Source organism: Podarcis muralis, chromosome 13, assembly GCF_964188315.1.
Source record: "Podarcis muralis chromosome 13, rPodMur119.hap1.1, whole genome shotgun sequence".
Classification (NCBI taxonomy): Eukaryota; Metazoa; Chordata; class Lepidosauria; order Squamata; family Lacertidae; genus Podarcis; species Podarcis muralis.
This window is the reverse complement of record NC_135667.1, coordinates 3,197,943-3,212,523: the sequence shown is the minus strand read 5'-3', so window position 1 is coordinate 3,212,523 and position 14,581 is coordinate 3,197,943. Positions and strand designations below refer to the sequence as shown.

At 51.7% G+C, this 14,581-nt stretch overlaps 1 protein-coding gene across 4 annotated transcripts in view; it reads right to left on the bottom strand.

The window, feature by feature from the left end:
* NLGN2 (neuroligin 2) overlaps nt 1–14,581 on the bottom strand; it is a 71,441-nt gene that overhangs the window by 42,588 nt on the left and 14,272 nt on the right. For 3 of the 4 annotated variants that reach the window (XM_028703610.2, XM_077916800.1, XM_028703612.2), the window contains exon 2: nt 3,090–3,868. The exons of the other annotated variant lie outside the window; for it this stretch is intronic. In XM_028703610.2, coding sequence (XP_028559443.1) covers nt 3,090–3,555 — 466 coding nt within the window. In that variant the 5' untranslated portion in view covers nt 3,556–3,868. The remainder of the gene's footprint in view (nt 1–3,089; nt 3,869–14,581) is intronic. 4 annotated transcript variants of the gene reach the window in all.

Sequence of the window (14,581 nt, the reverse complement as noted above, 5' to 3'; positions counted from 1 at the left end):
CGTGCTTTCGAACTGCTAGGTTGGCAGGAGCAGGGACCGAGTAACAGGAGCTCACCCCGTCACGGGGATTCAAACCACCAACCTTCTGATTGGCAAGTCCTAAGCTCTGTGGTTTAACCCACAGAGCCACCTGCTTTTCCTTAGAACGTCCCTATTTCCATCTGAGAAATGTCGGAGGGTGTGGAGTTATCCGACCCCCGAGCCGTCCGAAAGCGATCCTGTACAGTGGTACCTCGGGTTAAGTACTTAATTCGTTCTGGAGGTCCGTTCTTAACCTGAAACTGTTCTTAACCTGAAGCACCACTTTAGCTAATGGGGCCTCCTGTTGCTGCTGTGCCACTGGAGCATGATTTCTGTTCTCATCCTGAAGTTCTTAACCCGGGTTCTTAACCTGAGGTAATATTTCTGGGTTAGCAGAGTCTGTAACCTGAAGCGTATGTAACCTGAAGTGTATGTAACCCGAGGTATACCACTGTACAGTGTTACCTCTGGATGCGAACGGGAGCCGTTCCGGAGCCCCATTCGCATCCAGAAGCAAACGCAACCCTCGTCCACGCATCGCGATTCGCCGCTTCCATGCATGTGCGTGACGTCATTTTGGCTGCCTGTGCATGCGGCGAAATCTGGAAGTACCGCGCTCCGTAACTTCCGGGTCGCCGCAGCGCACAACCCAAAAATACTTATCCCGAAGCTACTTCAACCCAAGGTATGACTGTACAGTGGTACCTTGGGTTACACACGCTTATGCCTTGGTTTCTGAACGTTTCAGAACAAAAACGGTCTTCTGGAACAGATTATGTTCAAAAACCAAGGTACTACAGTGGTACCTCGGGTTACATACGCTTCAGGTTACAGATGCTTCAGGTTACAGACTCCACTAACCCAGAAATAGTACCTCGGGTTAAGAACTTTGCTTCAGGATGAGAACAGAAATCGTGCTCCGGCGGCGCGGCGGCAGCGGGAGGCCCCATTAGCTAAAGTGGTGCTTCAGGTTAAGAACAGTTTCAGGTTAAAAACGGACCTCCGGAACGAATTAAGTACTTAACCCGAGGGAGCACTGTATAGGGAATGGGTGTTTTTAAAAAATGCCTTTATTATGTTTTTATATCTGTTGGAAGCTGCCACCCAGGACGACGCACGGGGCATAAACAGAGAAATTATCGCGACGGAACGGGACGTCCCTATTTCCACCGGGGAGCTATTGCATCCCTGCTGCCTTGGCTTCATCCAGGTGAGGACAGGTGAGGGCATCCTTGCGGAGGCTGGACCAGAGAGCCTTTGCCGCTCAGGTGAGGGAGGTTGGGGGGGGGGCGGGGAGAGCAGTAGGCAGGGTTCCCAAATGGGACCTGACATTTCTCTGCGGCGCCCCAGGCGGCAGCTGGGGAAAAGCGTGTCACACGGAGGGGAGAAAGAGAGAGAGAAAGAGAAAGAGAAGATGTGGGGCACGAGGTGGGGGGGCGCGAGGGGCAGAGTTTGGGGTTGGGGGGGGTTAGGAACAGCAGCTGCCTCTGCCAGGAGCAGGTGCCCCACACGGGGGGGGGGGGGAGACGCTCCGATGCCTTGTGTGTGTTTTTTTCCGCCTAGTGCTTTGGGATTTGCTCCCCCCCCTTCTTTAAATGCAACCCCCCCCTTTCCCGGCCGTTGCCAAGGAAACTGGCTTAGCGATGCTGCAAAAAGAGAGAGGGACGGCTTGGTGGGAGATGGAAGGGGTGGCGTTTGGGGGGGGGGGAGAGGAGAAGCAGCTGGTTTCTCCTCCTCCTCGTCTTTCCCTCCATCCCCTGCTTTTTGCGGAGAGTTCTCCCTCCCTCGCCGTTCTCCGCCCCGACCGGCAAAGCCCCCTGACCCTGAAGTTAGTGGGGTGGTTGTAGGGTGAGCGTCGCTCGGACAGGACCTGGCGGTGAAAAAAACATGGCCCCAAAGGGCAGCAGCAAAGGATTCTGGGAGCCAGAGCACCCTGGGTTTTGGGGGAGAGGAGCCCTTGTTCCTGCAGGGATGAAGCTCATCGCTAGACCCGAGGTCGCAGCTTAGTGGCGGGACACCTGCTTGGCGTGTAGAAGGCTCCTGGGGGAGCGTCTTCAGGCAGGCCTGGGATCCCCCCCTTCCAGTGCCTGAAAGCAGGGCTGCTGCCGGCCTGTGTAGGCTGCACTGAGCTAGGTAGACTGCAGAGGTCTAGCGTTAGGTATAATGTGTTTGCCTGTCTTCGTACATTTTGAGCTGCTCAGGGGGAGAGCTGCTTGGAGTGAAGAAGGCTCCGGGTACGATCTCTGGGTAGGTAAAGGGCCTGGCCGGGAGCCCTAGCAAGACGCTGCTGCCATTCAGCGCTGGCAACGCTCTGCTAGAGCGTTTGGTCTGAGACTGGGATAGCTCAGTCGTGGCTGACTCTGGGGTTGCGGCGCTCATCTCGCTTTATTGGCCGAGGGAGCCGACGTTTGCCCGCAGTTTTTCCGGGAGCCGGCATACAGCTTCTGGGTCATGTGGCCAGCAGGACTAAGCCGCTTCTGGCGAACCAGAGCAGCACACAGAAACGCCATTTACCTTCCCGCTGGAGCGGTACCTATTTATCTACTTGCACATTGACGTGCTTTCGAACGTCAGGTTGGCAGGAGCAGGGACCGAGCAACGGGAGCTCACCCCGTGGCGGGGATTCGAACCACCGACCTTCCGATCGTCAAGCCCTGGGCTCTGTGGTTTAGACCATCCCGTACGCCTGAACTAAACTGTTCTTTAAAAAATTAGAATAATAAAAGATGCTGGTCTAGCTGCTCCGATCCTGCGGAGCTCTTCTGGCCGCACAAAGCACTCTGCACATGCCCAGAGGTGCTGCTCAAACTGTTTCTGGGAAGCTAGCGATTGGAGCGGTTTCCGGTTAGCAGCGCAGGGGAGGCGGACAGAGCTAAAGACGAGGATTTGATTCTGATGGTGATTCTTATTATTTCAAAGAAGGGATTGCGGTGTTAAGCGGGTTCCCTGACGCCCTGACCTACGGCGCTGGAGAGGGGAATGGGGAGAGAAATGCGAAACAGCTGGGGGGAGGGTTTGGGGGGGGGCTCGCCCGTGTCCGCTCGCCCGCCCCCCTTTTGCACCCTTACCGTCCTCCATGGGGACGTAGATGTTGAGGTACAGGCAGTCTTCGCTCTGGTTCTGCACATAGCCCGCCACAATCTCCAAATTCTCGGTGAACCACACCGGGAGCATGATGCCCGGGAGCATGCCGTGGATGTTCTGGGGGCAGACGGGAGCGAAGGCGGTGGCGTTCCGCACCTCGGACCAGGACGCGGGCGCCTCGGGGGGCTGGAAGCGTCTCTCGCCGACGGGCGGCGTGGCGTAGGGGATGCCCAGGTACTGCACCACGGGTCCGAGGATTTCGTTGTTGAGGTCCTTCTTAATCCCCCGCAGCTTGCCGTAGTTGGTGGGCACCACCGGGTACTTGTCCTCCGGCTTCTGCCCCGAGAGGGGCAAGGAGCGCAGCGCTAGGCCCAGGAGCCAGAAGAGGACGGCCGAGCCCGTGCGGAGATTCAGCACCCGCAGGACGAGCCTCGAGGGCGGGAGGAACATGGCGGACGCGGCGGTGGGGTGGCGGGCAACGGATTCTGGGGAAGGGAGAGAAAGGAGCGTCCTCGCGCGAGGAGCGGGCGAGGAGGAGGGAAGAGGAAAGAGGCGCGGGAGGCGAGCCGGGCGTCCGCCGGAGGAGCAGCAGAAGAAGAGGAGGAGATAACCACCAGGAGAGCGGTCCGAGAGGAGAGGATTAGGAAGCCCGGAGGTCTTAGCGGGAATCGCAGGAGGGTTTTCCGGCAGAGGAAAGGCGTCTGTTGCGCTCCATCGTGGCCCAGGAGAGCGGGAAGCGTCCTGCCAGACTTGAGAGACGCACCTAGAGGTCAAGAGATGGGGGGGGGAGAATCGAAGGGAGGGGTGAATAAGAGGCAGAAGGGGAGAAACGGAAAGGAGACAGGCAGGATGGGTGGAGAGAAAGAGAGAAAGAAAGGGGTTTTCAGAAAGAAGCTATCCTCCAATCATTCACCCCTCAAATAGTTTTCTTCACCTAAAATTGACACGCCATTGATTTAAAGCATAGTTTCCCCCCTTTAAAAAATATATATATTCTGGGAACTGTAGTTTTTTTGCGGGTGCTGGGAGTTATAGTTCCGGAAGGTGCGAACTACAGTTCCCAGGATTCTTGGAGGGGGTAAATATGCTTTAAATGTACAGTACACACAGCTCCCATCCCCAAAACACCTTTACCTTCCCCAATGTGTTGCCCCCTCACCTCCAAAATCTTTTCGGGGGCTTGGGAACTGATCTGCATATTGACATGTAGATTATGTGTGATTACAAAGCAATGCATTATGCACCTCACATTCCCTGCGAAGAGGGAGTTGAGGACAAAAAGGGAGATTGGGGATTTGTCGGGTTGGGGGGGGGGGGAAAGAGGCACACCCTGGCTCACCCCAGGCACCTCCGTTCCCTTAAGGGAAAACAGGTCCATTTGGAAAAATTATATCCTCTCTCTCTCCTTGCACAACTATTCTATTAACCACACTTCCATTTTCCGCCTTCTGTTGGGAGTGATGGGCCACGAACCCAAATGCAACATGAGAATGTAAGGATGAGGCTGGCGGCCCGTGTAGTCCGGCGTTCCTGTTCTCACAGTGGCCAACCAAATGCCCATTCTGGGAAACCCGTGACCAGGATTCGAACACAAGACTCGCTCTCCCGCTCCTGAGGTTCCCCACAACTGGGATTCAGAACTATTTACTGCCTCCAACCACAGAGGCGGAACACAGCAGGCAACACCAGCCCTCCACAAATAGGTCCAATCTTCTTTCAAAGCCATCCCAATTGGTGGCCTCCAGTGGCAGGGAGTTCCACCGTCTAACTACATGCTGAAGGACTTCCTATTATCCATCCCGAATAGCCTCAACTTCGCTGGACGTCCGCTGGTTCCGGCGTTATGAGGGAGGACACCCAACAGATTCAAGGGACAAGAAAGGAGATTCCTACCAGGAAGAAGTTTTTGACGGCTGGAGCTGTTCGACAGTGGAACAGACTGCCACAAGAAGTCATGGACTCGCTCCTTCCTTGGAGATTTATAAGCAGAGGTTGGACGACCATCTGTCAGGGATGCTGAGATTCCTGCACAGGGGGAACCTTCTGATTCAAAGAATCATAGAATCGTAGGGACCCCACGAGTCATCTAGTCCAGCCCCTTGCAAGGAAGGAATCTCGGCTAAAATCTCCAGGACACATGGCCATCCAACCTCTATTTAAAAACCTTCAAGGAAGGACAGACCACTTTGGCCACAGGTAATCCTCATGGGTGGCGCTGTAGGTTAAACCACAGAGCCTGGGACTTGCCAATCAGAAGGTCGGCGGTTCGAATCCCCGCAATGACGGGGTGAGCTCCCGTTGCTCGGTCCCTGCTCCTGCCAACCTAGCAGTTCGAAAGCACCTCAAAGTGCAAGTAGATAAATAGGTACGGCTCCGGCGGGAAGGTAAACGGTGTTTCCGTGCGCTGCTCTGGTTCGCCAGAAGTGGCTCAGTCCTGCTGGCCACATGATCTGGAAGCTGTACACCGGCTCCCTCGGCCAATAAAGCGAGATGAGCGCCCCAACCCCAGAGTCGGCCATGACTGGACCTAATGGTCAGGGGTCCCTTTACCTTTTAATCCTCATGGACTTTCCTGGACATGCCCTCCTTTAATTCTGATTTCTCCCCAAACCAGGTGTGCCTTTGCGCGACCAAACGCAGGCAAGCAGCCATTGGGGGGGGGGCACAAACACGTCGTCCCTTGAACCTCCACCCTGGGCAGATCGGAGCGCGGATCATTTCCCACGCCGAAACCAATCCCCGCGGGATTCTGCGCTGCGCTGGGAGAATCGGCGTCCTCCCCCCCGCCTCCCCTTTCCCAACCGTACCAATTCTCCCCGGTGGATTCTACCAGGTCTTTAATTAAATAAAACTGGAGTTTTTTGTTTATCATTCACAATGTGGCAATTAGAGGCAGGAACGTGTAATTAGTACCAAATTGCGTCTGGGAGAATCCAAAAGGCCCAGAGAGAAAGGGGGGGCGGTGCTGGGAGCGCGTGCCAGAACCCGACGCCATCAGAACAGCCGACGGACAGACACTTCAACGCAGGGGAAGTCGAGGCAGCTGCTGCGGCGCAGACAGCCTTCTCCAGACTCGGTGCTGTTGCAGGAATTTATGTATAGGTTGGGGGGGGGTGTTTGCCCCTCCAGCAGATATCATGCACATGCAGCCCACTACCAAAACCAGCACAATCGCTTTTGTGACTTTTGTGATTTGTCCCCACAAAACATTCTCATCACAGTTTCTTCCTATCTATTCAAAGGGCCTTTGCTGCACGATACCAAATGTAAGAATTCACTGATCAATGGATCTCTGTACTGGCTCACAGGGAAAACTTCACAAATCCATATAGACATGTGAGCTCAGCTACTCAGCAGCCCCTCTGCCTGAGTGATCATCCCTGGCCTCCTGATACCTGAGTGCCAGACAGGTAGCCATTCCAGAAAGAACAAACCCAGGTGAAGACAAAAGGGTGGGATGAACTTGGCTGGGAAACAGGGAAATGTAAATATATATTTTTTGTCACACTTGATGGGTGTTTGGTGGAGGGCAAGGGGAACCATGGGGCAGGGTCCAGGATGCTCAGATTACGGCCACCAGACCTCCCCTTTCATGATGTAACCATGATGTATGAGTGATGTAGTTTTGGGGGGGTGTAACATGGGGATTAGCAGCTACTAAAAGTTTGGGGGCTCTTTTGTTCGGGGCTTCCATCTTGTTCCACCAGGTGGCAGGTGGGAGTCCTGTCGCGACAGCCTTCAATCAAGACCAAGCCGACTGGCTGCTGTTTTGCTCTGGTATTCCTGGCTGGGGTCCTTGTTTTATGTCCAAAGGAGCCCTCAGATTTCTCCGTTAACAGTTCCCAGCAGGCTGGGACTACAACTCCCATGACCCTCTGGGAGGCTGATGAGAGCATAGCGGGTGTGTGGCACAAGGGGATGTTGAGAATTGCGTTCCCTGCATATCTGGAGAGTGCTGGGAGGAATGGGTGGGCTCCTGGCGGAGGCTTGTTGTGGATGGGACCAGGGAAGAGGGCTACAGCCGGATTTACGTATAAGCCAAACAAGCTATAGCTTAGGGCCCCACTCTCTTGGGGGGCCCCAAAAAATGTAAAGGGGGGAGAAAAAACCCTGGATGTACATTTCCAAAATATAAGATAAAAAACACATAAAATAAAACCTACCTACAGCAACAGTGTTTTGTGTTGTGTAGGCTCCTATGATGTAAATAATGGGTCCCGCCTACTAGCCTGCTTCCTAAAATATCACTGGTTTGCTCCTTTCTATATATAGGGTGCCTACATTCTGCATGGACTGGTTGCAGGGCAACATGGGCAAATGGCTTGAGATACCTATGAGGTCCATAGATTTTTGAATTCTGGTGCTGGAGGAGACTCTTGAGAGTCCCACAGACTGCAAGAAGATCAAACCTCTCCATTCTGAAGGAAATCAGCCCTGAGTGCCTATTGGAAGGAAAGATCCTGAAGCTGAGGCTCCAAGACTCCTAATTGGTAGCCAGTGCAATCGGACCAGGATGGGTGAAATATGCTCAAACCGTCTTGCTCCAGTGAGCAACCTGGACGCTGAATTCTGCACTAACTGAAGTTTCCAAAGACAGCCCTACATAGAACGCATTGCAGTCATCTAACTTTGAGGTTTCCTGCCACTTCTCAGTGATGGCTCCGACCTGGTGGAATGCTCTGTCCCAGGAGACCAGGGCCCTGCAGGATTTAACCTCCTTCCGCCAGGCCTTTAAGACAGAGCTATTCCACCTTCTCTTCCCTCCCCCTCCCCTTTTATGAAGATCACCCGCTCTGAGACCCCACAGCTAATTCTCCCCTGGTCTCCTCGCTGGCCCAAGTAGGACCAATTCAGCCAGCTAGCCCTGGTGATTATCTAAAAATTATTAGATGGCTTTTCCCTAAATTGATTTCTGAACTTTGAATTTTATTGCTATTCATGTTTTTATACTGTATTTTATGCTGATTTTACAATTAAGTGCTTTAAATTTGTCGTTAGCCGCCCTGAGCCCAGTTTTTGAACCAGGAAGGACGGGGTATAAATTAATTATTATTATTATTATTATTATTATTATCATCATCATCCCTGTCCAGATAGGGGTGTAGCTGGGCCACTAGCCAAAGCTGATGGGAGTCACTGGGTATGTTTAGCCTGATGAGGAACGGTTGAAGTAACTGGGTATGTTTAGCCTGGGAAAGAGGAAACTAAGAGGAGATAGGTAAAGTTAAAGGGACCCCTGACCATTAGGTCCAGTCGTGGCCGATTCTGGGGTTGTGGCGCTCATCTCGCTTTACTGGCCGAGGGAGCCGGCGTTTGTCAGCACACAGTTTTTCTGGGTCATGTGGCCAGCAGGACTAAGCCGCTTCTGGCGAACCAGAGCTGCGCACGGAAACGCCGTTTGCCTTCCCACCAGAGCGATGCCTATTTATCTACTTGCACTTTGACGTGCTTTCGAACTGCTAGGTTGGCAGGAGCAGGGATCAAGCTCACCCCGTCGCAGGGATTTGAACCGCCAACCTTCCGATCTGCAAGCCCTAGGGTCTGTGGTTTAACCCACAGCGCCAAAATATCTCACCAAATATATCATGGCTGTCACAAGGAAGATGGAGAAAGCTTGCGTTCTCCTGCTCCGTAGGGCCAGACCCAAGTCGATTCGAATGACAAGCAAGGAGATCCCGACAGAACAGGAGGAAGGACTTTCTGACCGTAATGGAGCGGTCTCCCTTGGGTTCTCCTTTGCTAGAGGCTTTTAAACAGAGGTCGGGTGGCCATCTGTCACGGATGCTTTCGCTGGGATTCCTGCATTGCAGCGGGTTGGACTAGATGACCCCTGGGAACCTCCCCATTCTAGAATTCTACAGTTCACTTATCGGTTTTCGCCTCGTCAGCAGTGTGGAAACAAAGGCATCATCGGTGGATTCAAAATATTCCACCTACCTGCGAAAAAACACAGCGAGACACTTCATCCCCACCGCACAACCAGCATGATTATGAGGAATAATCGGGCAAATTAGAACAATACCAACCTTTCTGCGTTTCAAAAGCACTATATAAATGCTAATTATTATTATTCGCCTTTTAGAGCCGCCAATTACTCTGACCACCTCGGCTTTGCCAGAGGCACCTTGGTCCAACCAGCTCCCTTCCTGTGAGAAAGCCTCCAGTGCTTTATGAGAGGCAGTGTGGCATAGTGGTTAGAGCACTGGACTGGGGCATGGGGCACACCAGGGTTGAAGTGCTCCTACTTCGATGTGGCCTAGGACCCACGTACCTACAGGACTGCCTCTCCTGGTATGCCCCACAGAGAGGTCCACAAATGACAACACCTTGGAAGTCCCAAGGTGGTTAGATTGATCTCAACTAGGGCCAGGGCCTTTTCAGTACTGGCCCCGACTTGGTGCAACACTCTGTCCCAAGAGACCAGGGCCCTGCGGGACTTGACATCTTTCCGCAGGGCCTGCAAGACAGAGCTGTTCCGCCTGGCCTTTGGTTTGGACTCGGTCTGACCCTTATGTTTCCCTCCCCTTATGGTCTTGAACTATGGGCTGCTTTTAAAACGAGGCTGCATTTTAAATTGCATTTTAACCTGTATTTTAAATTGGTGGGTTTTTTTCCTATTATGTTTTTTCTGTAATTTTACTGGTGTTAGCCGCCCTGAGCCCAGCTCTGGCTGGGGAGGGCGGAGTATAAATAAATTTGTTGTTGTTGTTGTTGTTGTTGTTCTTAGCCTAGTCTACCTCACAGGGTAGCAGAGACATCACCTTGCCAACAAAGGTAAAGTAAAGGTAAAGGTACCCCTGCCCGTACGGGCCAGTCTTGACAGACTCTAGGGTTGTGCGCTCATCTCACTCTATAGGCCGGGAGCCAGCGCTGTCCGCAGACACTTCCGGGTCACGTGGCCAGCGTGACAAAGCTACTCTGGCGAGCCAGAGCCGCACACGGAAACGCCGTTTACCTTCCCGCTAGTAAGCGGTCCCTATTTATCTACTTGCACCCGGGGGTGCTTTCAAACTGCTAGGTTGGCAGGCGCTGGGACCGAGCAACGGGAGTGCACCCCGCCGCGGGGATTCGAACCGCCGACCATACGATCGGCAAGTCCTAGGCGCTGAGGTTTTACCCACAGCGCCACCCGCGTCCCATCTACGTACGTCCCATCTATACGTACCAACAAAGGTACGTATAGTTAAAGCTCTGGTTTTCCCAGTAGTGATGTATGGAAGTGAGAGCTGGACCATCAAGAAGGCTGATGGCCGAAGAATGGATGCTTTTGAATTCTGGTGCTGGAGGAGACTCTGGAGAGTCCCATGGACTGCAAGAAGATCCAACCTCTCCATTCTGAAGGAAATCAGCCCTGAGCGCTCACTGGAAGGACAGATCGTGAAGATGAGGCTCCAAGACTTTGGCTACCTCATGAGAAGAGAATGGACCCCACGGGACACCGTAGCACGTGAAGTCGAAACGAAGGTTCCCACTTCTGATCTCCGGACACGACTTTTTAAGCAGGAGGGGAACTGCTAAAGGACAGGCCCACCACAATACACAGGAACCTCAAAACCAGTGTTAGAAACTCATATGTATAATCTAGGCGCCAAATGGCTACTAAAACCAGTCGCCATTTTGGGGGCCAGGCTGCTGTAAAGTCTTATTTTTTCAAAAGATGGACTGGCTGTGATTGATTCTCGCTTCTGGGGTGGCTGGGAAACCCAGCCAGATGGGGGGGGGTACAAATAAATTTATTATTATTATTATTATTATTATTATTATTATTATTATTATTATTATTATTGTTATTGTTATTATTATCATTATTATTATTATTATGGCTACCTCAGACGACAACGTTGAGCTAGGTTAGGAGCTTTCAGAACGTGAAGAAAAGTCTCTTGATCCAGGTACAGCCCACATACCGTATTTTTCCGCCTTTAAGACACCCCCTATTTTGGGGGGCAGGGACACAGGTGGTGCTGTGATTTAAACCACAGAGCCTAGGACTTGCCGATCAGAAGGTTGGTGGTTCAAATCCCCGCAATGACGGGGTGAGCTCCCGTTGCTCAGTCCCTGCTCCTGCCAACCTAGCAGTTCGAAAGCATGTCAAAGTGCAAGTAGATAAATAGGTACTGCTCCGGCGGGAAGGTAAACGGCGTTTCCGTGCGCTGCTCTGGTTCGCCAGAAGCGGCTTAGTCCTGCTGGCCACATGACCCGGAAGCTGTACGCTGGCTCCCTCGGCCAGTAAAGCGAGATGAGCGCCGCAACCCCAGAGTTGGCCACGAATGGACCTAATGGTCAGGGGTCTCTTTACCTTTACTATTTTGGGGGGCAACAGCCAATTGCCAGTCCACCCTCGACACTATCCGTGTATATCTATCCGGCCTCTAATTTTTGACATTCATTTTTAGAGGGGGGAAAACATTGTCTTATACACGGAAAAATACGGTATATATCGGCCCGTCCCTGCCTCTTTTTCTGAAGGGTGAGGGCACCTTCTCAGGCTTCGCGGAAAAAGCGTTTTGGTTCCGGAAATTCATTCCAATTGTGCAGAGAAAATATAGCTGATGGAATTCTACAGGACGGGGGTATGAGTGTAGAAACAGTCCAGATCCAAGGATGGGCGCCCGGGCATCTTCACCTGGTCGCAGGTGGCCAATAAAGGTAAAGCTAAAGGGACCCCTGACCATTAGGTCCAGTCGTGGCCGACTCTGGGGTTGTGGTGCTCATCTCGCTTTACTGGCCGAGGGAGCCGGCGTACAGCTTCCAGGTCATGTGGCCAGCATGACTAAGCCGCTTCTGGCGAACCAGAGCAGCGCACGGAAACGCCGTTTACCTTCCTGCCGGAGCGGTACCTATTTATCTACTTGCACTTTGACATGCTTTCGAACTGCTAGGTTGGCAGGAGCAGGGACCGAGCAACGGGAGCTCACCCCGTCGCGGGGATTCGAACCACCGACCTTCTGATTGGCAAGTCCTAGGCTCTGTGGTTTAACCCACAGCACCACCCACGTCCCTATAGCCAGGTGCAAAAGGTGGCTATAGGTGCAAAAGAGCCCTGGCAGATCAGGCCAATGGCCAGCATCCTATTCTCAACCAGATGCCCATGATGGGAAACTCGCAAGCAAGATTCGAACACAAGGCCCGCTCTCCCCTCCTGCGGTTTCCAGGAGTGAATTCAGAAGCATTGCTGCCTCCAACCTTGGAGGCAGGGCAGAGCTATTGTGGCTAGGAGTAATAATAATAATAATAATAATAATAATAATAATAATAATAATAATAATATATAATAATTTATTATTTCTACCCTGCCCATCTGGTTGGGTTTCCCTAGCCCCTCTGGGAAGCTTTCAACAGAACATTAAAAGCACATCAAACATTAAAAGCTTCCCTGAACAGGGCTGCCTTCAGATGTCTTCTAAAAGTCAGGTAGTTGTTGTTCTCTTTGACATCTGGTGGGAGGGCGTTCCACAGGGAGGGTGCCACCACCGAGAAGGCCCTCTGCCTGGTTCCCTGAAACCTCACTTCTCCTCGCAGGGAGGGAACCGCCAAAAGGCCCTCGGAGCTGGACCTCAGTGTCCGGGCAGAACGATGGGGGTGGAGCCATCCATAGCCCTCTCCTCCTCCATGAATTTGTCCTGCCCTCTTTTAAAGCCATCCAGGTTCGCGGTCAACACTGACTCTTGTGGCAGGGAGTTCCACAGTTCGAAGTCTTGCCATGGACTGCCTGGATGCCATTGAATGGTAGGAGGCACCAGCCAGGGAACCCCCAAGGGAGGAAGACTCGGAGCCTGGCAGACCCTTCAAGTATCCCAATTTTCCAGGGACAGTCCCAGATTGACAGAAGCCGTCCCATTTTCTGAACTGATCCCGGAACCTCCCCCTGTTCCTTGTTGTTGTTGTTTAGTCGTTTAGTGGTGTCCGCCTCTTTGTGACCCCCTGGACCAGAGCATGCCAGGCTCCCCTGTCTTCCACTGCCTCCCGCAGTTTGGTCAGACTCATGCTGGTAGCTTCGAGAACACTGTCCCACCATCTCGTCCTCTGTCGTCCTCTTCTCCTTGTGCCCTCCATCTTTCCCAGCATCAGGGTCTTTTCCAGGGAGTCTTCTCTTCTCATGAGGTGGCCAAAGTCCTGGAGCCTCAGCTTCAGGATCTGTCCTTCCAGTGAGCACTCAGGGCTGATTTCCTTCAGGATGGAGAGGTTGGATCTTCTTGCAGTCCATGGGACTCTCAAGAGTCTCCTCCAGCACCAGAATTCAAAAGCATCCATTCTTCGGCGATCAGGATGTTCCTATTCTCAGCGGAGAGGGTATGGGGTTATGGGACCCCCGAGCCAAGGAGATACAGTGAGAGGGATACCAAGTAGCCTGACATCTGGCTGGTTGACAGGGGATCAAATACTTATTTTGCTCATTATAATGCACACCAATTTCTGACTTTTGTCTTCTGGGTTTCTGTGGGTTTTTCCTGTTGTTATTCTGTCTCTCACACCTACGATAAACCTGCCATTAAAATTATGGGCTGGTCATTTCTTCATCAGAGGGCGAACGGGCAAATTTAGCAGGGGATCAAATACTTCCGCCCCCCTCACTGTTAACTATACAGCATTTAGAAAACATCTGAAGACAGCCTTGTATGGGGAAGCTTTTTAACCTTTAACGTTTTATTATGTTTTTATGTATGTTAGAAGCTGCCCATTATTAAATAGGAGATCCTATTTGATTTTTCAAATATAAATTTATTTTTTAAAAAAGATGAAATATATAACACAAAACCAAATACATATACATACAGAGGATTTTTCTGAATCTTGAGACTTCATCCCCTCCATGCGTCCTATTGACAACGTTTTCAACCGCATATTATTTCATAATCTATATTTTGAATCTATCCATATTATCCATAGTACTTGTTACATGACAAGTGAGGTTAAAACCCTGCTAATCTTTTCATCTGCTCATGGTGGTCTCCTAAATAAATTAAGAATTTCCCCCATTCTTTTTGTTACGGAAATGACAAGGGGGAAAACGCATCTTTATAGTTGTTACATGTTGCAAATATTATGCCTGAACGTATCTTTTCGACTTGACAGCACAGGGAAGAAATCTAGGGTTATAAATTCGTAGAAAATCCATACTTTAACCGACTCGCCTCAATCTGAGACCATTTTAACCCTGAAAGAAAGGTGAATTTGGGCTCCACCTCCCTCCATGAACCAAGAAACAGGAACAGGGCATCCCACCATAATTCCCCAAGTGTGAGAGGGAATTCACGGCCCCCCACCCAGGGAATGACCAGGGGGGCAACATTAGACATCCCCAGAGGCAGTTGAGCAAGTCAGGTGTTCTGAAAGCCCATCTCCAGACAAGTCCTGAGGGCAAAGAGATGTCAAGAGTTTGATTGTTCTTTGGGTGATGGGGACTTAAGAGGTGTTGGGAAAGGTTTCTGATAAAGGGACAAAATGTTGAACTTGCGCAACCCTTGTAAAGGTA